The sequence below is a fragment of the Panthera leo genome, chromosome A3 (genome assembly GCF_018350215.1).
Source record: "Panthera leo isolate Ple1 chromosome A3, P.leo_Ple1_pat1.1, whole genome shotgun sequence".
NCBI classification, from domain to species: Eukaryota; Metazoa; Chordata; class Mammalia; order Carnivora; family Felidae; genus Panthera; species Panthera leo.
In genome coordinates, this window is record NC_056681.1 from 5,461,923 (window position 1) to 5,487,676 (window position 25,754).

The following is a 25,754-nucleotide window of genomic DNA, read 5'->3' on the forward strand; positions in this document are numbered from 1 at the left end:
TTGCCAAGGTCACGTGTCCCACTCATCTTTGGAGATGGCGGTTGTGACCACCATGCCTGACGCCCCACTTTTGGAAACAGGGCGCAGACCACTAAACAGTCCCTCCCAGGTGCCACCATTAGAACAGCCATGTCACACTGTAGGTGCTCAATAAATGTGGCCACGGCCCCGTTGTCCCAGGAAGATCAACCAGAGGTCAACCTTGTGGGTAAGTTGTTGCCGTTGTTTTTAATTAATTGAATTCACTGGTTATTTTTTGCCTGCTGGTGGTTCAGCCTCAATTGTGTAAATACTGCTTCATTTCCAAGACAATCAGAGCGCCCTGATTTCTCACTGCCAGACAGCCCAGAGCCTCTGCAAGAGACTTAGAGGACAGGGTGGTTCCTGGTGTCCTGAATCCCCAGCACCTGGGGCTGGAGCTCCTGAGAGTTTGTGGATAGAGTGAAACAAGGAATAGCTGAAAGGGGAGGCTATGACAGTGGTCTTTTTTGGCCCAAGAGATGAGTGGGACCCATGGTTATCCCCAAGCCCAGCCTCCATTTTTAGGGTCCCCCAAGCAATGATCAGGACCCTCCAGCTTTTCCTCCAAGCCGCAGAAGCCAAATTATAACAATGGGGCACCTGGGTGCCTCGGTTGAGCACCCGACTTCGGCTCAGGTCATGATCTCACGGTTCGTGGGTTCAAGCCCCACGTCAGGCTCTGTGCTAATGGTTAAAAAAAAAAAAAAGTCCAATGAAAACAAAGAAGATGAATTGGAGGAAGACGTCCCCCGACCCCAGATCTGCTGGCGAAGTCCATCCTGCCTCAAGGTCGGGGCTGAGACTGTCCAGCCCATTGCCGGGGCGCCCGCCATACAGGCCCTGAGCACTGCCTACCTCCCTGTCCGCAGGGTTGGGCACAGCTCCGAGAGTCAGCTTCTCTTCCCAAATGATGGTCAGTGCCTTTGAAACTCCTTCTGTGCTGGACACCCTTGGACTCCTCCATAAACCCCGAAACCCCCAATCACCCCTGAGCTGGGGTCTTCCACAAAGTTTTCTGCCTGCCCTCTTAAGAGAACAAGAGACATCACTGTGACCAGCTGCCCGGAGAGATGTCACCCACTCCCCAGGCTGGCTTTCTCAAAGTTCTGCAAGTCTCTGGGCGGGTTACCATCTATTAAAAGGAAATAATAATTTTTAAACACCTCTCCTACCCTCGCCCAATACAAAAGGAGCCTCTGCTCATGCCTAAACTCCAGCAATTGAAGGGATACGTAGAAATGTAAAGAAGGAGAAAAATATGGGGGGGGGGGCGGGGGTGCAGCTACCCCAGGGACCTGGCTTGTGTAAGAGACTTGTGTCCTCCTTCATATAGCCCTAAGCAACCAACTCCCCAGGCCAGGCCAGTTCCCACGTCTGGAAAATGGGGATAAACATTTCTGCCCGGGGGAATAGGTATCAGGTTGAGTTAATATTTGGTAAGTTTCTGGCACAAGGTAGGCGCTCCATAAGCGCACGTAAACCAGAGACTTAGGCAGCGGTCTAGGAGAGGGCACACCAAATTGTGGAGAGTTTGGAGACGTGCCAGGGAGAGGGCCTCTGACGTAATATTTTAATATCTTTTTAACCAGGAGAATGTGTTCTTGCAGCCCTCGTGTAATTAAAACTTAATGAAATAAAAGTACACCCCCGCACTTCCTCGCCCACCTTTGAACTCCGGAGGCGCCCCCCCCCCCCCCCCCCCCCCCCCCCCAGCCAGCGGCCCCTCGGGCAGCAGACAATGGGAGTGGATTCGCCCCGGGCCCTGCGGGCTGGGACATTACACAAGTCCCCGACACGTATTTACATGACAAGGGCTCCCGGGCGTTTCTCCGGGCTGTCCGGGGCGTGTCTAAGCGAATTCCAGTCTTACCCAGTCGACCTCCTTGGGGTCGGGTTAAAGTGCGCAGGGGGCGCAGGGGGCTAGAGGCCCCGTGAGGCCGCAGACCTGGAGGCGGGGAGTTTCCTGCGAATCAGGTAGGGAGCCATCGGGAGGACTCCCCCCATCTTCTCCAGTTCTCCTACCCGGAGTCTCAGGGACCTCTCTGTGGCGGCGGGGGGTGGGGGGCAGGCTTCCCCCAAACCCGGGTCAAGAACCCCGGGGGCCCAGAACGCAGCCGCAACGGGCGGGGCCGGGGGGGGGTTGGGGTGAGCCCGGGACGGAGTGTGTGCCGCGCGGGTGTTCCAAACTGACCCCGGTAGGGGCGGGGACGCTACGCCCCTCCTCCGCCCCGCCGGTCCCGGGTCTACGCGGGCCGCCTGGCTCTGGCCCTTTAAGAGCCCGCCCCCTTCCCTGTCACCCCGCCCCGCGGCCCGGGGAGGGGGGTGCGGGGGAACCTCGGCGGGGATTGGCGCAGCGCGCGCCCCCTCCCCGGCCCCCGCGCGGTGGGAACCGGCAGCCCCGTCTAGCGCTGACGTCAGACCGTCTGCCTGCCTCCGACCGCGGTCTCGGAGCGAAACCCGATCTCCTTGGACTTGAATGAGGAGGAGGCGGCGGCGGCGGCGGCGGAGGCGCTCGGCTGCGGGAAGCCAGCAGCAGAGGCTCAGCCCAGGCGGCAGCGCGCGCCCCGGCTGCCGGCCCATTTCCCGGACGCCACCCGCGGGCACTGCCGACGCCCCCGGGGCTGCCGAGGGGCGGCCGGGGGGCCCAGAGGAGCGCGGCCCCGCGCACTGAGTCCCGCGGCGCCCCGGGAACTTGGCGGCGCCCCGAGCCCGGCGAGCCGGGGTGCGCCTTCCCCGCCGCGCGCCTCCTGCATGCGGGGCCCGAGCGCCGGGCGCCGGCCGGAACCCCCCCCGGCCGCCCCCGTGCCCCCTGCGCCCCGCGCCGCGCCGCCGCGCCGTCCATGCACCGCTTGATGGGGGTCAACAGCACCGCCGCCCTCGCCGCCGGGCAGCCCAATGTCTCCTGCACGTGCAACTGCAAACGCTCTTTGTTCCAGAGCATGGAGATCAGTGAGTGACCCCGCGCCCCCCTCCCTTGGGGCCCCGTCGGGCTCGGACCCCGAGTCCCCGCGCAGCTGCGGGCGGGGGCCCGGGCCGTGCGCGCCCCCTCGGGCCGTGCGCCCTGCGCCCCGGGCGCGCCCTCCTGGCTCGCGGCAGCTGGCGGCCGGCCCGGCTTTGTCCCGCGGCGCGGCGAGCCTGGCACGGCCCCCGCTGCCCGCGCCCCGCCCGCTGGGACTCGGACCCGGGGTCGAGCGGCGCGGAGGGCGGCGGGGCGCCCGGCGCGGGAGGGCTGGGGCGGTCGGATCCGCGAAGTTTCCATTTTATTTCCCTCAGGGGCAGTCTCGATGGAGCAATGAGGCCGGCTCTTGATCAACTTTGGCCGGGGGAAGGGGGGGTGGCGGGCGTGTGAGACACTGTCTGGCCTGCGGGGTGTCTGGGGCCCCGGGTGTGTGTCTGGAGTGTGCGCGGCGCTCACGTCTCGGTCTGTGTGAGTGGGTCTCCTTGCGTCTGTGTGCGTGTCTGTGTGTCTGTGTCTGGCGCGTCTCCGTGTCTGTGTGTCTGCGTTGCAGTCTGTCCCGGGAATATGAAGTCTTCCCGTGTCTCTGCCTGCGTCCGGCTCTGGGTGCGTCTTTTGCGTGCGTGCATCTGTCCGGGGGCTCGGGGGACCGTTTGTGTCCAGGTGTCTGAATCCAGGGCTCGGCGCTGGTGGGTCTGGCCGAAGGTGGATCTGGAGTGTGTGTCTCATTGTGTGAGTGTCTGTGTCCCCGACGCACCTATAAATAGCCTCTGTCTGGACAGCTTGGCTCAGCCTGGCTGGGACCGTGGTTACAAATGAGTCAAAGTTTGGGGCTGTCTGTGTTTGGGACTGCCTTGCCCTGAAAGGAGGACGGAGACGAGGGTGGGGAGGGGGTGTTCGAAGATTGGTACCAGCTCGCCCCACACGTCCAGAAGTTCAGACAAATAAGCCTCAGATTGCCCGTGCGTAGCCCACTCAGGTGGGGGTCGGCTTGGGTGGGGAATGGACTGCCGCTCCCTGGGGTCTGCCTTCTAACCGGTGCCCCGTCCCCCAGCCCATCCTCTGGGGGGGGACCTCTTGCCCCTCCGGGCTTCCCGTGTCTCCGCCCTCGCCTCTCAGCACCCCAGGCGGAGGGAGCCTCCTTCCAGCTGGGAGGGCAGTCACCGGGTGACTCATAAGCCAGTTTCCGCAGGCGGCTGCCACGGTTGTGGCCCCTGAGCCTGTACAGTGAGGCACAAGAGGTAAAAATAGCCCGTGACCGGCCCTGCTGGGGCAAGCTGGCCAGTTGTGGTGGTGGGTCCTTCCACCCATGACTCCCCCACCCTCCCTCCAGTCCAGGAATTGAAAGCCTTGTCCCCCCTCCCCCCCCCCGCAAGGTGCCCCCACCCCCCCCACCCCCCAGGTGCCCCAACGCGCCAGGCCAGCGAGGTGCCTGGAGAACCTGCCAGAGCCAGCGTTTGCGGAACTGAGTTGCATTAAACCAGATTGTTTCCCAAAGGCCCTTTGTGAAACTCAGGAGGCTAATGAAATGCACGGGGATATTATTAAAATATGTTCGCACATGTTTGGAGAGAGCCTCGCCAGTGCTGAATGGATTGCTGCTTAAGTACCCTCAGTGCCTCATTTCTCCCTCTCTTCTGGAGAGCCGCCTTAGTGGACTCCCCACGGAGGGGTCCGCGCTGTTGTGTCTAACTTATCATTATGAGGCCTGGGCACAGGCGTTTCGCTCTTGTCCTTTGTGTGGAGGACTTTTGAAAACATCCATTCTTACTCCTGCCCCTTCTTGGGCTGTTCAGCCCTGATGATATTCTGGCTGACACCGAGGTGTTGTTCAATCCCATCGCCTTCGACCTGTGCGCTTCCCACGGTGGGGCTTCTGAACGGGACCCTCGAGGGGAGCCCCTGGAACCCTGGCCTGCTCCAGCTGGCCCCAGGATGGGACATGAGTCACCGTGTTCTCCACACGGCCCCCTACTTACTGGAAGAAAGCCCAGGGCAGGAAAGGAAGTGATCTTTAAAATGCACGTATAGTATAACAGTTTGTTGGAAGTGCTAATCAGATCTCCCCCCCACCCCCCCCACCCAAAGGGTCTCGGGAGGAAGCTCTCAAGGCCTGGAGGTTCTTCATACAAGAAGATGGGGAGGAAAAATTCAAAGGTGGAAGGAAGGCCACATTTCACAGGACAGGAGTTCAAGATGGTTTGCAAGTAGGACGTTAAAGATGCATTTGGAGCTGGGCTGCACAGGGGCGTCCGGTGACTTCTTTGTAGAGGAGAGGAAATTGTTCTTGGTAACTTCCTCAAGCCACTCGAGTTTCCTCATCTGAAAAATGAGATCCTGATGGTTGAAATTTTTAATTCCACCATGTTTTAAGATGGGGCCTCTGCCTTCCAAAGCCTGGCTGGAGGCTTCAGGGTCAGCACTGGCTCCCCTCCCCTCTGATAGTGCTGGGTCGCTGCTGTGGGGGTCTGTTGCCCTAGATTTCAGAGCTGGGTGGAGCGTTGGCCAGCTCGGGCTTTATAGATGAGGGAAGGTGGCAGTGAAAAAGCTTTGCCCCGGGTCCCCAAGCCACGCCAGACCCAGACCCCGGAAGCACACACACACCGTCTTTGGAACTTGGAACTTGGGCCCCACGGTGGGTCTACCTTGAACTTGGGGGCTGGAAGAAATCAGCAGCATCCCCGTTGCACCTGGGAGGGTGGGAACCGGGCTGTGTCTGGGGAAGCTAGGTCTCTGGGATGGTCTCGACTTTCATAAGATACTGCCACCATACTCTGGGGTCCCCCATCCACCCTGAGAGTCAGGAGGTGAGGGATGCTTTCTGATGGGAATGCACTCTTCCCAAGACACCCCACAGAAGAATACGCTATTCTTTAAAAAAAAAAAAAAAAAGCCAGGGGTCTTGGGGTTAAAAACGGCCAGCTCAGGTGACAGCCCCCAGAGCCGACAGTAGGGAGTTGGCTGGGCGACTTTTCAGGAAAGGATTCCTCGCTGCACGCGTGTTTCTTGACATTCTTGTTGGCCTCTTTACAGGTCTGTGTCTCGTAGAAATTAGCCCCTGCCTTTCTCTTCCAGCTTCTGCTGCGGCTTTTGGGGGGCAGACGGATGCCTGCACAGACTGACTTGTGCCATGCAGCTGTTGGTGCCTGGGCAGCGTGTCTGGAGGGCCCTGCCCCAGACCCACCCTGGACCCCTGCCAGTCACTATGGTGGCAGCTTTGTTCCCTAACACCACCAACGTCACTGAGCCTCTGGTTCCTCTTCTCCAGCCAGTTCCCAACAGATATCCCCCAGACTGGAGACTTGGAGAAAGAAGTCGCCGGCCACCTGGTGTAGTGATGTCTCAGATCCAGGGTATCTCACTCTGGGCACTAGGACTGCCTTGGTGTGGCGGAGGGGGAGGGTGCGTTGTGTGCTGGGTATTGAGCAGCACCCTTGGCCTCTGCCCACTAGATGCCCATTGGAGTAGGATTCTGCCCCCCCCAGGGGGGCACATTGCCCTAGCTGAGCACCTGCCATTTTAATCAATTATTAGTTTCTCCGAGGGGCTTGGGGGGGGGGGGCGGGAGGGTAGACGTGAGTTGCCAGAAACGGAACCTCGGTCTCGTTCGGCGAGCGGCCCCTGGGGAGGCCGATGGTCTTGCTCGGAGTTGGCGCCCGCCAGTCATTCCCTTGGCCTTTACTGAGCGCCTGTTGTGTGCCTCGCACTTGGGATGGGGGCTCTGCTGGAGTTCCCGGTTTTCGTCTCGGATTTGCGTTCTTTAGGAGGAGAGACTCTGGCATCGTGCGAGCTTGGGTTTCCGGACTCGGTTCCGCCTGTGGCCGACTTCGTGCCAGCTACCCTGCGGGCCGCCTCAGCAGGGACTTTTACCCCACGTGTTTTCTGACTGTCCCGGGTTTAGGCTGAGGTGCACAGGGGTTGAGTTGAGACTGGATGTCAGGGCAGACGGTTGGCCACGGCTCCCCGGAGCTCTGGGGCAAGCCAGCCGTGCCGGCCAGTGTGACCCCAGGTCAGGGCTGGGCTTCGTGACCGTGAAGGCACAGAGTACGTCATTGGTCCGGGATGCATGCACGCAGACCCGCACGCACGTGTCCGTGCATATCCGGTGCACCCACAGCCTTGTGCGTGCACACACGCGTGCACACACGCGTGCACACACAGGCCCAGCCGCGGCCTCTCTCCGGATTGGGAATGGTTTCCCCTTCTGGGCACGTAAGGAAAACGAGGGCAGGTGTGCTCGCCTGCGTAGCGTGCCCTCTGAGTTGTGCAAATTTATGCTCTCTGCCTTGGAGAGAGAAGGGGAGTGGATGGGTGTGTGCAGCTGCCCAGGAGAGGAGGCTGTTGGGGAGGATGGGGCGGCGGCAGCTTTTTTAGGACCTCAGGGGGTGGTCAGCCCGGACACCTGCTGTCTCCGTGTCCCGGCCCAGGGCCAGGCCGCGTCTGGTTCCGGTTTGGTGAGTTGTTAAAGTGGAAGAAAGTCTCCTAGAGGAGGTGCCTCGCGGTGGGGTCCGCAGCAGAGGGTGCGCGAGGCCTTGCTCCTCATCGGACTTTGTCATCCGGAGACTGAGCTCGCAGGCAACTCGGGGTCTGGGATCCTGCGCAGAGACAAGGAAGTCTTTCACGGGGAACTCGGGAGGCTCTCCTCCTGCCGGCCGTGGACGCGCCGAGGAGGCCGTCAAAGCCGAGGGCCCGTTTTGTGCCTTCTGAAAGGTGTCGTGTGCACACGTGCATGCACGTGTGTGTGCGTGCGCGTGCCGGGGCACGCTTAGGGGCACGTGTGGGGGCCCTGTGGGCCGGCATGCCCGCTCCTCTCGGTGCCTGGCAGCAGTGAGCATGGCTTCCCGAGGCTGGTGAAGCGCCTGGGAAACCCAGGTTTGTCCGGCGGGGAGGGGGCTGCAGAGCCCTGGGGGTGTGAGTCCCGCCCAGGGGGCAGCCCCGCCTTTCCGTTTCGGGGAAACAGACGCTGGAATTTGATGTAAAACGCCTGGCGGTTCTTTTTTTCTCTCACCTCGAGGGCCCCACCGAACCTGCTCACAGGCCCGCTCTCCCCGCGGGGTGCAGTGGGGCTGAGGGTGCGACGGGGGCCAGAGGGACGGGCCTCACTCAGAACTGCTCCAGAACCGACTGGCCGTCCTTTGGCCCGTCTGGAACGCGGGAAGAACAACGGGTCCTGCGTGCTGGGGCGTTGTGACGCCTGCGAGGTTACCGTCGGGGAGTGGGGTCCGGTGCCTGCACGGCTCGCTGTTCATGCGGGTTGGCGGTAACTGAGGGGGGGGTCAGTCTTCAGCTACCCACTCTGCCCTGTCCCCTGGCGGTCACTGCCTGATGAGGAGGCCTTCTCCCTCCTGGGGGCTGGGGTGCTGGCACTCGCTGGGATGTTGGAGTCAACGGGCACAGGGCGGGGGGGGCCGTGACCCTGAAGGTGGAGGTGCTTGAATGTTTCACTTTGCTTGTCCCTGCCAGGCCCACTGCAGAGCTGGCTGGGAAACCCCCAGCAGACCTGCGCCCCCAGAAGGAAGCCCCCCACCGTCTCCTAGGGACCCCCGTGGGTTCCTGAGATCTACTGGCAGCTTCGGAAGGGGGGGGGCTGCGTGGGGCCTTGAGGTCAACAACACCGTGACATCCAGATGCCCCACCAGGTCCAGTGCAGAAGACGACCCCGGGAACTAGGGATGGCTTGGGGCTTCTCTTTTCCTTTTTGAAAATTAACTGCAGTTTTTAACAAGTGAGGGTAGACAGGCCGTGAGCCATCAAGATAGGAGCCTGATCTTCCCCCCCCCCCCTCCCCGCACGGCAGGTGGGGTGGGGTGGGGTGGGGACACGTCTTCTGCTTGACTTCTCCCAGCAAGTACACGTGACCTGTGCCTGCCCCCTCCCAGGTGAGCGGCACCCCTCCGTGAAGTCGTGACAGTCAGTCTCCCTTTCCCTTCGGGTGACACGGCAGACGTCTCTGGGTCTCGTCAGGGCCTTGTCAGGTGCTGGTGGAAACGTCTGTCACCAAGCGGAGAAGAGTCCCAGAAGGACTTGCTATCGAGAGCGGGGCCTTCAGTGGCCCCCGGACGGGCCCGGGAAGGGTTGGGGCGTCCCCAGGCTTTGCGAGAGAGCCACAGAACGGCCGTGCCTTCTGTTTCCAGGGTGACTATTGGCCTTTTGCTTGCACTCCGTCTCTTAGTTGCATGTGGGGCACTTCTCATGTGCCGGGTGCTAGTGACGCGTGTTTCTCCGTCTTAGAAGCCGCTCCGTGACAGAGCCATTGCTGTCCCCACTTTCGCAGCTTCGAAAATGGGTTCAGAGAGGGTAAGGCACTTGCCACAGGTCCCAGAGCCAGGAACTGATGCTGTGGTGATTCAGACCTGAGCGCCTTGATCCTGATTTCACCCCCCCACCCCCCTCGACACCACGCCGACTCCCTGAGCCCCAGCGTCGTCTTTGCAAGGGTCGACACGGCAGCGGTGGCTTAGATGTTTTCGCAGGACCGCAAGCCCATGTGGGACCGTTCACGAGGCAGGAACGCTAACCAATCTCGGGTGCCCCGTCGAGTCTGTTCTCCCACTCTGGCGGCACATGGGCTGTCGCCCGTCGGCCAGGTGTCCACCATCCAGGTGTGTCCCTTATCAGGCTGCCCGAGGGGCTGGCGTCTCTGCGTCCCCAGTACAGCCCGTCCGATGTTGGGGCAGGAGACAGGAGATCGCTGAGGGGCCCAGGGCTGTTCCTGGAGGGACCCTCTCTGTTAACCCTCCCCTGAATTCCAGCCTGCTGGGTAGGTTATGAGAATGCAGGCCTGACGGGGGCAGGTGGGGCACACGCAGCCCCCTTTGGGGGCCTCGGTCACACCGTGCCGTCCCAGGCGCTGCAGATGTCAGGACAGCACAGACAAAACCCTGCCCTCCGGGAGCTGCCAGTCTAGGGAGCAGACAGAAAGGGAGTTTATTTCCAGAAACGAAAACGGGGGGCGGGGGGGGGGCACTCTCGAAGCCCCTCTCAGGAAGGCTCCCCCAGGATCCCAGACGCCCTGTTTGGGCTCCGAGCACCCTGGGGGGCCTCCCCTGTCACACCCGTCGTGTTGGGTTGGGTGGTGTGTAATCGGTTGTCCTCTGCGTTGTTTCTGGTCGCCACTGAAGGGTTGGGGACCCTGCCTGTTTTGCCCAGTGTATCTCCCGAGCCTGTAGAAACCCCGTATGTGTATGAGGGAGGGGAGCGAGCGTGGGAAGGGCGGGTGGGCGGACTGGAAGCTGAGTCCCAACTGGACAGGACGCAGTGAAGATAAAGATTCTGAAAACCATCGGGGCGAGCGCACAGTCGGTCCTGAGCCTCGACGGGCATCTTCGCAAGATGCAGGGAAGAGTAGCACCTACTTCGTAGGTTGGTAAGACGGTTGCTGAGTATGAAAGGCGCTGGCTCGGTATTATTTGGAATGCGGCAAGGAGGTTTCCGCTGTTTGGGGCAGGGACTGTGCCTTGGCCTCCTGGCTCCCGTCGCTCTGTCAAGGTCAAAGTCGCACCGAGGGGCAGGTGCAGCGATCCATTGCACACCTGCTTCCCCTGCTTCTGCCCCAGTTGTCCCGGGAGGTCGCCCCCGGGCTTAGAGTATCAGAAAGACAAAAATCCCTGGGGGTTTGTAAAATGGGGCGGGGGACCCCCTGCCCCAGGAGAAGTCCCCTGCTTCAGGCCTGGAGCGTTCGGGGGCCGCTCTCCCACCTGTCGTCACCCCCCAGTGTGGCTTGCGTTCGCTCTGGTTCCAGGTGAGGTGCCAGCTTGACGAAAAGAGTTGGGTGCTTCCTGTGCCACCTGTGGAGGTATCGGGGGTCGGGGGATCTTCCTGGTGTTCCAGCAAATTCTAACACGTGTTTGTTCTCCGGTGGGTCACTTGGCTGAGAGTCGGTGCCTGCAGCAGTATCTTGGGAGAAGCCTCGGGAAACGTCGAGTCTGAGTTTCTTTCTTCGCCTTCCGGTGGATTGTAACTAACGTCAGCGAGCGTTGTGTCAGGGGGTTTGGGAAATAGCTCTACTTGCAGAAAAGAGCTTTAATTATGGGATCCGGATGCCGGATAACGTTTGCTTCTGGCCTCTAGGAGCCGGCTCTCAAAGTTCCCCTGTCCACCAGCCACACCTGCCAGAGCTCCGTGGCACATGGCGTCGGGCTCCCCCAGGCTGGACGGACGCGGCAGTAACCTCGAACGGTCGGTCGTGCGGGTTCACCACCTCGCCTTGTACGTTGGGAGAAGGTGTCCCAAGTCTTCTGTCCCTCGTGTGCACTTCGGTGGTGCTGGGGGCGGGGCAGCCTTGCCGACCCCGGTGAGGACCGATACAGCTTTTGCAGGCTCTTGGCCCGGAGTAGATGCTCGATACGCAGTGAAACAGATGGCAAATGAACGGATCTGTGGGGTTCCTCACGTGCCCCTGTGACTGCTGGCCGCGTGCGGTGATGTCTTCTGAACTGCTGACGTATGATGGGGTCTGTCTGGAGCAGCTCCCAGCCTTTACTGTCACCAGTGGGGAGTCATCGATTCCTGGCATGCAGGTCACATCCGCATGTGGGAGAGTCTCTGTTGGTCCTGAGGTCTCCAGGAGATGATGTTTCCATGCCTGGGCTTGGGGGAGGCGGTAAAAGTGACCTATCCAGCCGTGGATTTGTTTGAGTGCCTGTGGTTAAGAACACAGAAGTGTGGGGGCGCCTGGGGGGCTCAGTCGGTGGCGCGTCTGACTTCGGCTCAGGTCACGATCTCGCGGTTCGTGGGTTCGAGCCCCGCGTCGGGCTCTGTGCCGACAGCTCGGAGCCTGGAGCCTGCTTCGGATTCCGTGTCCCCCTCTCTCTCTGCCCCTACCCCGCTCACACTCTGTCTTTCTCTGCCTCTCAAAAGTAAAGAAATGTAATATAGAGAAAAAGAATACAGAAATGTGTGCTTTACTACATAAAAACACGTATTTTTACGTATATAAAAGAGACCTATTTTATGATATAAAATATGCAGAATGTTTTCTGGCTGGGAGACTTTTTTGAGGTCCCTTGACTGGATGCCACAGTGGTGGCCCTGCCTCCCATGGGTCTGCTGAGGACTGAGCCCGAGCCTTCCCCTGGCTTTGCCCCAGGCTCCACCAGGCAGGTGAAGTCAGGGTTCCCCGGCTCCGTCTTCAGAAGCAAGAGAAGCAGGGAGCTGGGAGAAGTGTTCCGGTGCATTTGGGGGAAAGCAAACTGCCTTTGCCCCCGGGTCGTTTTGCCCACAAGGGTCTGACAGCCCTGATGGGGGATGCTTGAGTACTTTCCAAAAGCTGTCCGGGAAGCCTGGCCAACAAGGTTGAACCCGAGCCCTGTGTGTGTGGGTGTGGGTGTCGGGGGGGGGGGGTGATCCGTCCTTTTTCAGGGAGGCCCAGGACTTGCACGGGACCCCCGCGCACGCTATCCCTTCATTACACCCTCCATTTGATAGTAGGTAAAATAGCTTCGCGCTGAACTGTCTGCGGTTGACGTCAGTGTAGAAATCGTGTGAGCGTTTGGTTCCTGTCGACGCCGTGTTGCAGGATCCTGGCCGCAGAAGAGAGAATCTCTGTTACGCGTGCAGAACAAAAAATAAAAGTTAAAACCAAGATCTTGACCGAGACTGTGGCTGTACGTGCTTACTTCCTGTGCCTCGCTTACGCGGCTGCGCGTGTTAAGGATTTCGTTAAGGTCTTAAATAACCCGCCAGAAGCAAGTGGAAAGTGAGGTCCCTGGGAGCCCCCCGCCCCGTTTTACAAATTCCCGGGTCGATAGGCTGCCGTACGGGACCCGGTCACGGCCCTCGTTGCCTTCCTAAAAACAATTTAGTCGGTAATAATTCTGTAAACCTATGGATCAACTTTGCGCAAACACCCTGAGTAATTTCTTTGTTCTCTTCTTTCTACTTTCTAATTGGTGTCTGTAAAAGCCAAAGGTTTGGTCTTGCGGAAGGCATGATTCATTTATTGGTGTCTGTGCCGCCCCGTTATCATTCAGTCATTTCAGAATGCCGTCGCGGGGAGCCTGGAGTGATTCATACCAGGCTGAGCCTGGCAGCCGTCGGGGTCACGGCCATCGCAGGAAACGATTTTTCCTAATCTATTTATGGGAGGGGAGAAAGAGGTGGGTGTATTGAGATGATGGAGAGGGTGTCGATTACATCGGCGAACGGAACCGATTAAGTAACACCAACAGGCCCTTTGCTGCTGGTGATCGTTAACGCCGGAGCACAGCTAAGTGTGTTTGTATCTCAGGTGTATCTCGCCCGTGTTTACGGAGCCCTGTTCCCCAGCGGGCCGACACGCGGGGACGCCCCCATCGGTGTCCTGGAGCAGAGCGTCCTTTTAAAGGCACCAATACAGAGAATGTTGCCATTAAAAAAAAAAAAAAAACATCCATCGACTGGGTCCACCCATGGAACAGTTTATACAGGTCTAGGCTTAAGGGTCAGAGGCCAGTCCCCACCCTCCCGTCTTTTCTCGAACAATGGCAGTTGTTAGATGTTTGCAGTTGTGAAGTCTTTCGTGACTCTGCAAAGTTTGGGGACTCGTGCGTGAAGCTGCTGTTTTGCCTAATTTTATTACTTAACTTTTGGCCCTAAATAAAATTGTCACTACCCTCCCATCTAGAGGCTAATTAGAGTTGCTTGCTGCGTGGCCCAGAGGTGTAATTACGAGCCCAGCTTCCAGTTGTCCATGTAAATCCAGGCCCTGCCTGCCGGGTCATCATCGTGTAGTTGAGGAATATTCCTCCCCGCTTCTCTGGCGACTCTCCGTCTGCGTAACTCGCTCTGCTGGATCCTGCCCTCTGCATCACCGAATGAGGAGGGCCTGTCTCTCCAGTTTGGGAATCCCCAGCTCCTGTGACCCTTGAGCTGTGGGAGAACCCAGCCCATGTTCACTGAGCGGCTTTGTGACTTCAGGGTGTGGACAGGGACGAGTGCATGGTGGCCGGTCCCGCACTGCCCTTTCCTGCCTGTGATGTTGCTAACCCACAGCAGCCTCTGCTCCTGCTGGGTTCAGACTTTCCCCAGGGTGGTCCCCTGGCCACTCCAGTCGGGGCTCAGAGAGCTCGACCATGACGTCGATGATTCTGTGGAAGGAGGCTGGGAGTTGTCCGTGCAGAGAGGTGCGGCGGGGGAAGGGACAAGGGCTACAGGGCTCCCTCCGAAGTGCAAGACAAGTCCCGGGCAGCCCCTGCTGTGAGCTCTAGGAATGTGCACCCCCCCCCACCGCCCCCGCCACCACTGCCCTTGGGTTGCTGCAGCCCCTGCCTTCTGTTCTCAGGCTTGGGTCCGTCTCCAGGCTCGTGCTTGGCGAGACCCCATCCCTGTTACTCCTTAGCTCCCCGACAGCACTCCATTTGTCCCTCTTTAAAATCAGGGTCACGAGCCCGCATGTCACAGAAGCACCTCCACTTTGCTTCGACAGCCTCTCTCCCCTTGGACATCATAGCATTCCTTTACACTCTAGTGAGAATGAGCTCTGGACCCTTTCCCCAGAATAGACTCAGGCGAGGAGGGCTGGGGCTTGGGAAGAAGAACCAGAAAAAGGAGAGGCTGGGAGGCAGGGCACTGCTTAGGGAGTGGGCACCTGGTGCCAGCAGCTGTGTCCATCTGATCGTTTTCTGAGTGTCTGCCCGCAGTGACGTTGTGGCTGCTCCTCGTGCCCTGCCTCACTGTCCTTGTGTCAGCCCTGGTTTGCCCCTGAGGAGGTGGAGCTAGGTTGTGTGCTACAGGTGGGAGATGGCTAGGAGCAGAACAGGATTTGAACTTGGGCAGCGGGGCTCCGATCATCATCCCCTTTGCCCACCATCCCCTAAATGTCAGAACCACCTGTCACCCACCCCAAGGGTGTGTCTTCTCTGTCTTTGCCCTCAGGATTCTCTCACCACCTTGTTCAGGCCTCTCCTCCACGTCGCTTCCTGGGGGGGTCACCTGGCCGCCGTCCCTGGGACTCAGGCCCAAGAGAGCAGGAATTTGTTCAGCGCTGAGCCGCAGCTGAAGGGAGAGAGGGTCGCCGTGACCTGTGGGTGCTGGGCAGGGCCGGGGGCTCCTGAGACGGCGTGGAGTGAGCCTAGAGAACATCACGTTTGGAACGCCCCTCCTGCGGCCACCTGGGGGCTCGCGAACCTGACCCTCAGGTGCACCCCAGGCCGGGCAGCCGGGATGCAGAACCCTCTGGCTGGTTCCAGGGTGTGGCCGCAGGGAAGCTGAGGGCCAGCCAGGAGGAGGAGGAAACCAGGGCCGGTTTTCAGCCCAAAGCCCTTCTGCTAATTGGAGGCGTGCTTCTGTTACTGTTGTCCTCGCAAGGATGCCCCCCACCGACGGGAACTCCGTGCACCAGGACGGCGCTGCCTCTCGCGTGGGTCCCGCCTGGGGTCAGCAGCAGGATGCAGGGTGTTCTTGATGCCTGACACAGAGCAGACCCAGTGGTTGTGTTCTGGACCAGGCGCTTGGACCAGCTGAGGGACCCCTGAGGCCTCCACTCAGCCTCGGGGGCAGGGGCGTCGCCTGGGGTTGGGTGGGCATTCGGCGTCCTGGCCTCTTGTTCTGCTCCCCGTGGCTGGCCCCATGCGGCCCTGAACCTGGGCTCGGAGGGACCCGCCCGCAACCTTCGCCTTCTGGGCTCTCAGGGACCCGTGGGAGGCCTTCTCCTCCACCAGAGGTGGCACTCGCCTTTTTGAAAAGGTTTCTGGGGGCGCCTGGGGGTCTCGGTCAGTTGAGCGTCCGACCTCGGCTCGGGTCTTGATCTCGAGGTTCAGGAGTTCGAGCCCCGCCCTCCCCGTCGGCTCTGTGCTGACAGCTCGGAGCGTGGAGCCTGCTTCGGATTCTGTGTCTCCCTCTCTCTCTCTGCCCCTTCCCCCTCCTCTCTCAAAAATAAATAAACATTTTAAAAAAAAGAAAAGGTTTCTTGGCACAAGGGCTAGCGGTGGAGAAGACAGGCAGAGACAGGGCACTGGCGGGCCCCCGGTTTTGAAGGCAGAATGTTCTTTCTGGACAGGTTTCTTGTCCCTGACCTGCCCGATGAGCCCGTGCTCGGCTCTCTCCCCTACAGTCTCCTCGTCCGTGTTCTTCTCTGTAAAATGGGCGTGATCAAACCTACGCAAGAAAGAAGACCCCATCAGACCTCGTGCGCTCCTTGTCCCTTCTCTTCCCTTAAGTTGCTCAACTTCCTCTGGAACCTGTTCTCCCCGCTGTGACATGTTTATTGAGGCATAATTTACAGACACAAAGTGCACAGCCACGGCATACACTGTGATGAGTTGTGGCAAATGTGTGCATGGGACGCCTGTCCGGATTGAGACGCGGCTCCTTCCGTCTCTGGACAAGTGCCCCTTGCCCCTTTCCGGCCTGTGCCCCACCCCCTCCCCCAGGCAGTCGCTGTGGGTCAGTCTTTCCTCGTGGAGAGTTTTGCATAAATGAAGTCCCCCCCGTGTACATGTGTTCACTGTCTTTGTTCCGCTTTGCTCACTCCGTCTCCCGACTTTGGGGTCCGTTGCGTAGCATGGGTCGGTAGTGATGTCTTTTTATTTGCAAGTAGTGTTCCCTGTGTGGAGGAATCTCAGAGTTGCGGTGTGGACTGGGGCAAGGGGACTGGAGATGGGCCAAGCCGGACCCAGAGGAATCCTTGTTCACTGGTGGAGTGCCAGCCGCCTCCAGGGGGAAAAGGTTTTGTAACCTGAATCTGGGCCCCATAAATGAGTCCATGAGACCCGGACGTCCGTCCAGCCCCAGCCGGGGTGGGGTGGGGGCACTCGGGGTCACAGCCGAGTCCTTGGAGACTCTGCAGGCCACACCTCTGCCCCAGCCTGGCACGGTCCCGCCAGCCACCGATGCCAGCCCGCCTGCCCGCCTCACCTGGCCTGCATTCCTCTGCGGGGAGTGAGGATGTGGGTGACCCCAGACAGGTATGAATCATGTCTGGGGGAGGCGGTTACTCAGGCCGGAGCACCGAGGCCGCGTTCCTGCCGGCTGACAGATGGCTTGGGCCTCAGAATGCTGCTGTGGGTCCCCGGGCAGAGCATGCCTCCCTGGGGAGTGTGGGGCTGGCACGCTGGGGTCCCCCCGGCCAGCCTTCTCTGCAGAGGGGACAGAACCCGCAGAGTGGCCTCAGATTCAGGGGCCGGCTCAGAACAGGGGTTGCATCGCGGTCGTGGGTCCCCACTTGGTCTGTAAAATGAGGGTGTTCGTGTTCTCGCTTCCTTGGGCTGTGAGCGGCAGTGGTGTTCGCTGCTGGCCTGCCGTGTGCCAGGCGCCGGGCCACGGGGAGCCCCAGGGGAGCCCCAGAGGCAGCCGTTGTTACTAGACCTGTTTTTCAGACAGGACGGGCTGACTGAGGTGTAGAGGAGAAGTCACTTGCCCCAGGGCACGCTCGTCCAGGGTTAATTGGCCGAGCTGCCCCTGGATCCCGCTGAAGCCACCTGTGTCGCAACTGTCCTGCCTCGTGAGTTTGGAGAACTCGACAGGCCCACGGCAAATCGGTAGCCTGTGCGAAAATTTCCGAAGGCAAGGGGATGGGCATTTCAGATTTCGTAGTTAAGTACTTGGGCTAATGCATGTTAAATGTGTTAGGAAAAATGGAACAAGCACATCGCTGATTTCATGAGTGTTGTTGAGGACCAGGCTAGGTAGTGAGTTGAATATTTTAAGAACTTGAATTTTATTTTATTTTTTTAGAAAGTTTATTTTATTTTGAGAGGGAGAGAGAGAGGAGGAGGGGCAGAGAGAGAGGGAGAGAGAGAACCCCAAGCAGGCCCTGCACTGTCAGCACAGAGCCCGCTTCGAACCCTTTGTCCTCCTCTCTCTGCCCCTCCCCCACTGCGTTTCTCCCTCTCTCTCTCTCTATTTCTTAACATTAAGTAAACTTAAAAAAAAAAAGAATTTAAATTTTAAAATTAAAATATTTAGGAATTTTACTTCCTTGAACTGGTATCTGGAAATGGCAGAAATCTGGAAGCCTGGTTGAGAGTCCTGTTCTAAGAGGTTCCTGCCAAGGACTCCTCGGGGGGGGGGGGGGGTCCTGAATAGCTGACTCCCGGGGTCTCCTGCAGAATGGAAGCACCTTGCTCTTTGGTCTTCTGAGGTCACCCAGCTGTTCGAAGGTCAGGGTTAACTCAATTCTAATGAGATCAAGGTCACGGGGTTACGCCCCCCCCAACCCCGAACAGAGGGGGCCCAAAGGGCAAGTTCACAGGCAGAGAGTTAGGGGTGGAGGGGGTGGGGTCAGACACGGAGCAGCGTCAGGCAGGTGATGGGACTCCTGCCTTGTTCTCGGGATGGTGCTCGTGCCGGGGAAGCCAACCCGGTGCCCGTTTGGACTCTCGGGGCGCCCCACAAAGTGTGCGGGGTGGGGGGCTGCCTGTCATCGGATCCGTGTGTGTGTTTTAACCAAGATCTCTTAAGTTCTTTTTTTGTAGTGGAAAAAACCCCTCCCTAACCGAATCGCCCTCCGGTGCCTGAAACGGTTCCATGCTTTGCGGGGTAGATCTGTGATTTATCACCTAGCCCTCCTAACGCATGTTTTTGGCTCTGGGGAGCGGGAGACGCGTTGGGAGACCAGCGAAGCAAGGGGCCCAGGTGTGTCCAGCTGGGGGGCCCCGCAGGGGTGCGTGGGCTCCTGCCAGCACCTCTGCTGACGCTGTCCACACCGCGTCACCCCTCCATCACCTGGTCACTGCTGGGAAAGCCCCCGTGACGGAGGCCTTGGGGCACGTTCTCTGGCTTGGGGTCTGGCAGAGTTTGTGCTTATGTCTACCGTTTTCAAAACCGTTTGCGTGTGACCAGTGGGTGGAGGGAGCTCCTCGAAGACCCCCCCCCGCCCCCCGGCCCCAGTGAACCAGACTTGAGCCTCCTCAGAGGCCTGAGTCCCTTGAGGGACCCACCGCCGGCAGCCGCCGCAGAGACCTTCTCGAGGAAGGAAGAGGCCAGACGGCTACTCCCTCGGCCCACTGGCCTGACTGGTAGGGCCGAGAAGGGCACGTGGGTGCTCGCCTCCTTGCCCTCTCCCTGCTCATCCCGGGCCCGGCCTCCTACCTGACTACCTGTCTAGGAATTTTTATGGGCAACCCACAGAGGCATTGCAGCTCGGCTGGAATGTGTAAGGTCCTGGCCGCACCGGTGGGAATGCAGGGGCGGGGGCCTGCCTGGGCTTTGTGCTGTCTCTTTGTGCCCTGATTTTTGCCTGGTTAGTTCTGGCCAGATTTGGGGTTGACCGCTTTCCCGGAGACCTTGACCCACAGCAGGGACTGAATCAGCCGGGAAAATGGTCCTGACAGCTCCTGGGCACCCCCACTGTGTCCCTGGGAACATTGCCCAGCACTCTTCTGGTGGTTTGGAACCCTACCGGCCCCCAGAGATTTCCTTTCGATAGACCCATTGCAGGGATGTGCACACTGAGGTTTAGAGGGCGCCGGCCTTAGGTCGTACGGCTGGTGGGTAGCAAAGCCAGGACTCTAGCCCTAGCGGTCTGGCTCTCATGCCCACGAATATAGCCGAGTGTGGGCAGTGGGGTCCACCAAAGGAGAAGAATCATGGCCCCTCAGGGATCTGACCTTGCCCGTCAGCTTTCGGTCACTGGGAAGGATGGTAACTCAGGGCTCCTAGAGCTCTGCCTTTCGTCTCCGCCCTGTAGAGTGTCCAGGCGAGGCCGGGAGCCCCGGGTGGATTCCGACTTCCATGGGCCACCTCGCCAGTGGGGGCCGGGCCAGCAGCCCCAGCTGGCACGGGAGAGGCCTTTCTGCCTCTTCTGCATCTGGCAACCTCCGCCCCCAGGGAGTTCGCCCTGGAGCGAGAGTGGCCATTGGTGTGCCCATCCCCCACTGGCTGCCAGGCGATACAGGTTCCTCGGAAGGAACGAGGGTCTGAGCAGAGGAGGGGTCTTCCGGAGGAGGACCAGGTCCAGAGACACCTGGCCCCGGGGATGGCGAGGTTGGGGCCTCTGCCCTTCTCTCCTGGCCATCCGTGGTTTCCTGCTTCTGGCCCTGATGGCCCCATTACCTACCCCTGCACCCCCATGAGTTCCCGGGTACATCCTGATGCCTGCAGCCTGTCGACGTCCTTGAGAAGGCCAGACCCCGTGTGTCTGGAGTGAGCAGACACGGAGGACCCAGCCCCAAGAAGCGGGAGGCAGTGGGGCGCCCGCTGTGGAGCCAGACAGCCCCCATCACTAAGGGAGCGTGCCTGGGGTTGCTTCCCGACTCTGAGCCTCTGTTTCTTCATCTGTAAAATGGGCATCCTAAGAGTCACTTCCTAGGATCACAGTGGGGATCAGATGAGACAATATGTGCTTAGCTCAGTGCTCAGTGCCTTGTAAATGCTCCAGAAATGGCAGCGTGTTCTGTCATTAAGTCCTGGCAACTCCTTCACCCTTGCCACGACCTGCCTGGAGAGAGACCCTTTGTGACTCAGCCACGAGTCGCAGCCCCTCCCCCTTCAGAGCCTGCTTTGGGGACCCCAGCCCAGCCCCTCTTGTGGGTGTGCTGATGAGGCAGAAGAGCCGGGAAAGGAGGGTCCCCTTGCCCCACACCAGAGGCTGGGGCGGGGTGCATCACCCGTGATTTCGTGTTCATTTAGCAACCTTTCGGATGGGTCACTTCCCTCAACATTTTACTCCTTCATCCATGAACTCATTCAACACATTTGTTGAGTACCTACCGTGGGTTGGGCTGAACGTCCTAGAAGTATACAGCCATGAAAAAGACAAACTCAAGTATGGCCGACGGAAACTAAACAAGAAAACCACTGAATGTATGGCACGGCTTGTGGGAAGTCCTACAGGACGCGACTCGACAGGGGCACAGGCGGGCTGGCTACGACGGGACCGTCTTTCTCTCTTGGTCCTGCTTTTCCATCAACCTTGTAAGTTGAGGGGAACCCGGATCCCGTGGTGTGGACGCATCCTAATTTATCAGGTGCCACGGTTCGCTTAGATATGGAACTTTCTGAAGAGGAGACGCTTCCCAGCTTTCCTGCCGGGGTGCTGATCGAGAAACTTGGGGAGTGAGCCGGGGACCTGCATTTCCGCAATTTTCTAGGAGGAGATGCAGATTCAGGAGCCCGGGTCCTGGATCCTAATCAGCCTTGGGCAGCAGGGACGGAGGCGGGCACTTTGGTTCCCTGAGTGCTTCCTAGGACGGATTCCTGGCCGGGGATCCCGGGGCTCACCTGTGGGCCTGCTTTTCTGGCTTCTGCTGTTTCCAAGGAGGATCCCCGAGGACGCCCAGGGCAGCGCGCAGCACCCGTGCAGGGGAGAATGTGTAAATGGCTCGGTGCTTCTGAAGGTAAAAGGCGGCTTGTGCTCCTTATTTAACAAAATTTCAAAGGACTTGGTAAATGACGAAGACACAAGTCCAAATGGCTGTCATCCCATCACGTGAAGGTGGGTTTAACTTGCGGAAAGTACCCTGCCGGCCGAGCTCCAGGCCTTTGCAAGGAAGGCTGATCAGAGAGCTGGTGGCAAAGGCTGGGGGAGATGCGCCCGCGTCCCCCGCCCCCAGCAGTTTTGGGAAGGGGAAGCACACGTCCCCTTCAGGCTGTCTGCTCTGTCACAGCTGCCCGGGATCTATTCCTTGGGACGGGGAGGCCCCGTGGGGACCTCCTGCCCATCCTCTGGCACGACTCTCTGCCCCTCAGAGTCTCGAGCTCCTTGTCTGTCAAATGGGCTGATGCCAACCGTTTCTGTCTGAGAACCAAGGTGAGAAGGACACAAGTGTTGGGCGAGGCTCTGCCAGTGCCCGGCACATAGTAAGTGACCCATCAACCTCAGCCGCTGTGGATGCACAGCCTCACTCCCCCGGGCCGCGTGTCACTGCTCTGTAGTGCTGTTTGTGTCTGTGTAATACCTCGAGCTCCCAAGCCAGACTTTCGTACACAACAAAGGCTCCTGCTGGTAAGATAAGTCTGCAAAACCACAGATGGGATTCAAGCCTTTTTTTTCTTTTTTTTTTTTTACAGACAAGGGTCCCTGAGTGAGACCCAGAGAGGGTGCATAGGGGCCTGGGGCCACACAGCCAGCAGCCATGGCCAGGTATCCAGGAGCATGTCCCCTCCCCGGGCTTGGAGCAAGGCCTTCCAGACTCAGGAAGACCCTCGAGTCCCTGCGGGGGGTCTCTCTGTCCTTGTCACGTCCGCCCAGGCTACACGTGGGAGTTTTCTAAACTGGTCATCCTGATAAATGGCTTCTGTGTATGCTTGCTGCCTGGATCCAGGGCCTCCCGTGGATTTGTTCCTTTAGTGATGGGCCGAGGGATTCCCCACTTTTCGTTTGGAGACAGCGCGTCCAGCCTTGGCAGTGACCCAGCCCGGATTCCCGGCGCGGAGCCCTGGCCACATCTGTTTTCCAGGAGGGACAGGCAGTGCGTGGGACCGGAGAGGCAGGCCCGGCTAGAGCCACCCTCGCTTCGCCCCCGCGCCCCGACCTTTCCGCCTGGGAGGCCAGGCCTCCGTCCCGGTCGTACAATGCCCCCTTCTCACGTTCAGACTGGAGGTCTAGACGCTCCTGCTCGCTTTTGTTCTGCGGGGGTCAGGGGTTGGGGAGGGGCCTCAGAGAGTGGGATTCGGGCACAGGCAGGAAGAAACCTTCCCCGAATGAGGAAGGGGGGTGGGAGTGGGCGCAGGGACAACAGTTTCAAAGGAGGCAGCCCGTTGTCCCCGCCTGCCCGTCGAGTGAGCAGTCCTACCAGCAAAGCATGCCCCGATTTGTAATGATGGAGGCAGCTCCTGACAAATGCACTGTGAAACCCAGTCAAGCTGACGCCCCCTCAGGCCTGCTTAGCTGACATCGTCTAAATAAAACCCCACAGCCTGTGCCAGTAGGTCTGGGCCGGGCTGCCAGCGGGAACCCCAGGGCCAGAGGCAGCGCTCAGCCAGGCCCGAGCCCAGGAAACTGTGCGAAGAGTTGTAGCCAGGCCACGTCTCCCGGCCTCCGCCCACTTAGGGGCCGTCTGGGTGCTTCGTAAAGGGCAGGCAGACAGAAACTTCGCTGTGATGTGAACCTCCAAGCCATCCTGCCTGTGGCCACTGGTGGCAGAAAGCTCGGGGCCACGCTGGGAGCTGGCGCTGGCCCAGGAGGGACACACAGTCTCTGGCTCGATACTTTGCTTCCGGACCCAGTCTTGACTGGCAAGGCCTGTCACCTCTGAGAGCCTCATCTGTAAAATGGGCTTATGAGGGGGCACAGTAATTGCCCACAGGGCGAACCGGGGTGGGGATTTCGTGAGCGGATCTGCGTTCCCTGCGCCGTGCAGAGTGGGTGCCTTCGCCCCTGATGCCGACTGTGACGTTGATCGCTCTTGGGGTGGGGAGGGAACACGCAGGTGCCCCTTCCGGATCCGGAGCAGGTGGGGAGCGCGGCGGAGGCCCCGGAGGGCGGGCTGATGGCGGGGGCAGCCGCAGACGGGGCTTGTCTTGCCCAGCACTTGCTGCTGTGTGAGGTGGCCCATCGCTTGCCTCTTCGAATGGCTTGTTCCTCTCCCAGCTCTGCGCTGCTGGGGACAAGCCCCCAGAATTGGGGTGGCCCGTGGCACCGATCGCCCACGCAAGCCACCGCACCTGCTGGCCCAGCCTCGGGGAAGGGAGAGGAAGGAGAGCTGTTTCCAGTCTCTCGGGAGCCGTTTGTAAGCTCTTGCGGGGTTGAGAGGAGGCTGGGGAAAGCAGAACGGGGTCGGGAAGGGCGGGCAGGGAGGGGGCCCCGGTGGGAGCGAAGGTGCCCAGAGGGGCGGGACGCTTTTGTGGGGATTTGCCCCGATCCTGCCCTGTAGGCCTTTTCTCATTCCCTTTCAGGCCTAGGACTCTCCACGGCTGTGTCTGGGGACGAGTTGGCAAAAACATTGCCTGTGCCGGCTTGGCCGACTTGCGGGGTGGCTGGGGAGAGGGAGCCCCGGGCGAGTGGGGTCGCTGATTCCGTCCACCCTGGTTACCAGGTGAGAGTGACAGCAGGTGTGTGTTGGGGGCAGGGACTCACACGTGCAGGGAGGAACTGGGATCTTTCTAGTGCTGACTGGGTCACCTCGTCCCTGGCTAGGGGTCCCGCTGGTAAATGGCATGCAGCTCGGCTGGCCTCTGAAGGTCCAGCTCGGGGACCGTGAGGACCTCCGTTTCCCACCGCTTCGTCCGAACCCCCTTGACCAGCGAGGACGCTGTTCTGACTCCCGGGGTCCTGTCCCCCCACAGCGGAGACGTCTTCCCGAACCTCCACCCCGTGTGTCCGGGGGACCCCAGAGGTTCCGTCCACAGACAGCCGTGCCCCGCAGACCGGAGTGGAGATGAGCAGCCTTGTAAGAGCAGTTATTAAAGTGAGCGTGTGGAAACCAAAAACCAAAAAGGGGGGACATGTAGCCTGTAATCCCCCCCCCCTTTATTTGAGTAGTTTTCAGTCACTATAACCCCCTGGGGAGGCATCAGGATTTATGGCACCTGCACAGTGACTCCTGGTGGACTGGTGTAGACGGCTTTTTTCTGGTGTAGACGGCTTTTCTCGGTAGGGATCCTCATCCTGTAGGGTTTTGTTTGCACCGTTTGCCGTGTGTCCAGGCCTGGGCTCAGCTTGGAGCATGTGAGTGAGGTGGCCCCCACATCGCGGCCCCCCCCCGGGGGCAGAGGCCAGCAGGGCCTGCCCTGGTGCTGGGTTGAGGGAGGGCAGGCGAGTGTCGGAAGTAGAGGCTGCCTCCGGCAGGGACAGGCACGTGGAGGAAGTGGCCGCTTGGCCAGCACCCCAGCAGAGAAGGCAGCGAAGGCTGGTGGAGAGAATCACCACGTTGGGCTCCTGGTGGCCCCCGGGCCTCGCTCCAGAAGCTGGCGGTCCTGAACGGAAGGGACCAGAGACCCGCATCTAGGGGACCCAGCCCTCTCAGGGCGCCCCAGGTGGTAGCACCGGGCCCACCGGCCCTTGGGGACAGCTTCTGCTCCCTTTGCCCGGCCCTGCCCTGGCTGCGTGGAGGCCCAGCCCCTGGTTTAGGCTATGTCTGGGTCACGGGGTGTGTCCCAGAGATGCACCCTGAGGCCAGCCGGCCCGGTCCTGTCCTCCTTTCCCGGGGAGGGGCGATGGCCGGTGTTGCGGCAGCCCTTTTGTAAAAGCTGGGGCAAGAACGTCCCACAAAACACCAAGTGGGAGGTGACGCCGACTTCCTGCCCTCCCATTTGTTCTCCGGGTCCCCAGAGGCAGGGGGCACAAGTTCCTGCCTCCCCGCCACAATGCGTTTTATTTTAACCCCATTGCCACCCTGTTTTTAAGTGCGCAAGAGACTGCCCACACTAGGCGCCGGGAGCGTGTTGGCGCTCGGCTTCTGAGAACAAGAGTGAGAATTATTCGCCGGCCAGCCGCGGACGGGCCTGGAGCGACCTGGAACGTAGCCCAATCAGAGATGATACGTTTTCGAATTCTCCAGAGCCGCCAGTCCCCCTGCCGTCCGCCCCCCCCCCCCCCCCCGCCCCCAGCCCCGGCCACTGGCAGACCCCAAATCAGACCGATAACTTAGCGTTTTCATTTAAGCCCATCTGACAAATCGTTTCAGACGGAGAAAGCAATATTGCGTCTTTAAATGGCTACTTTGTCAGCGCGTCTCTGGGCGCTGTAAAAAGTCCTTTGTTATCTGTCTAGACAGCACACCAGCGGGGTATTTGGTCTGTGCGAGGGAGAGAGATCTGACAAGGTTGAATTCATTTACCGGCTTATTTAAAGCAGGATTTCAAAACACTTGCTCATAAACTGTTTTCGGCCCCAGACTGCCCCGGCCTCCCCCTTGAGCCCACACTGGCTTTTCTTGTTTTATATAATTTTTTCGCCTGTTCGGGCAGCTCTCGAGGG

General features: G+C 59.9%; 1 protein-coding gene across 6 annotated transcripts in view; it reads left to right on the plus strand.

Annotated features, from left to right (window-relative positions):
• The first annotated feature begins 2,861 nt into the window (after positions 1-2,861).
• The window catches only part of PMEPA1 (prostate transmembrane protein, androgen induced 1), a 53,133-nt gene continuing 30,240 nt past the window's right edge, over positions 2,862-25,754 (plus strand). For 2 of the 6 annotated variants that reach the window (XM_042930576.1, XM_042930577.1), the window contains exon 1: positions 20,411-21,329. In XM_042930576.1, coding sequence (XP_042786510.1) covers positions 21,284-21,329 — 46 coding nt within the window. In that variant the 5' untranslated portion in view covers positions 20,411-21,283. Of the gene's footprint in view, positions 2,971-20,410; positions 21,840-21,904; positions 21,978-25,754 lie in introns of those variants that run through there. The other 4 variants (XM_042930580.1, XM_042930575.1, XM_042930578.1 and 1 more) reach the window with 4 other exon arrangements.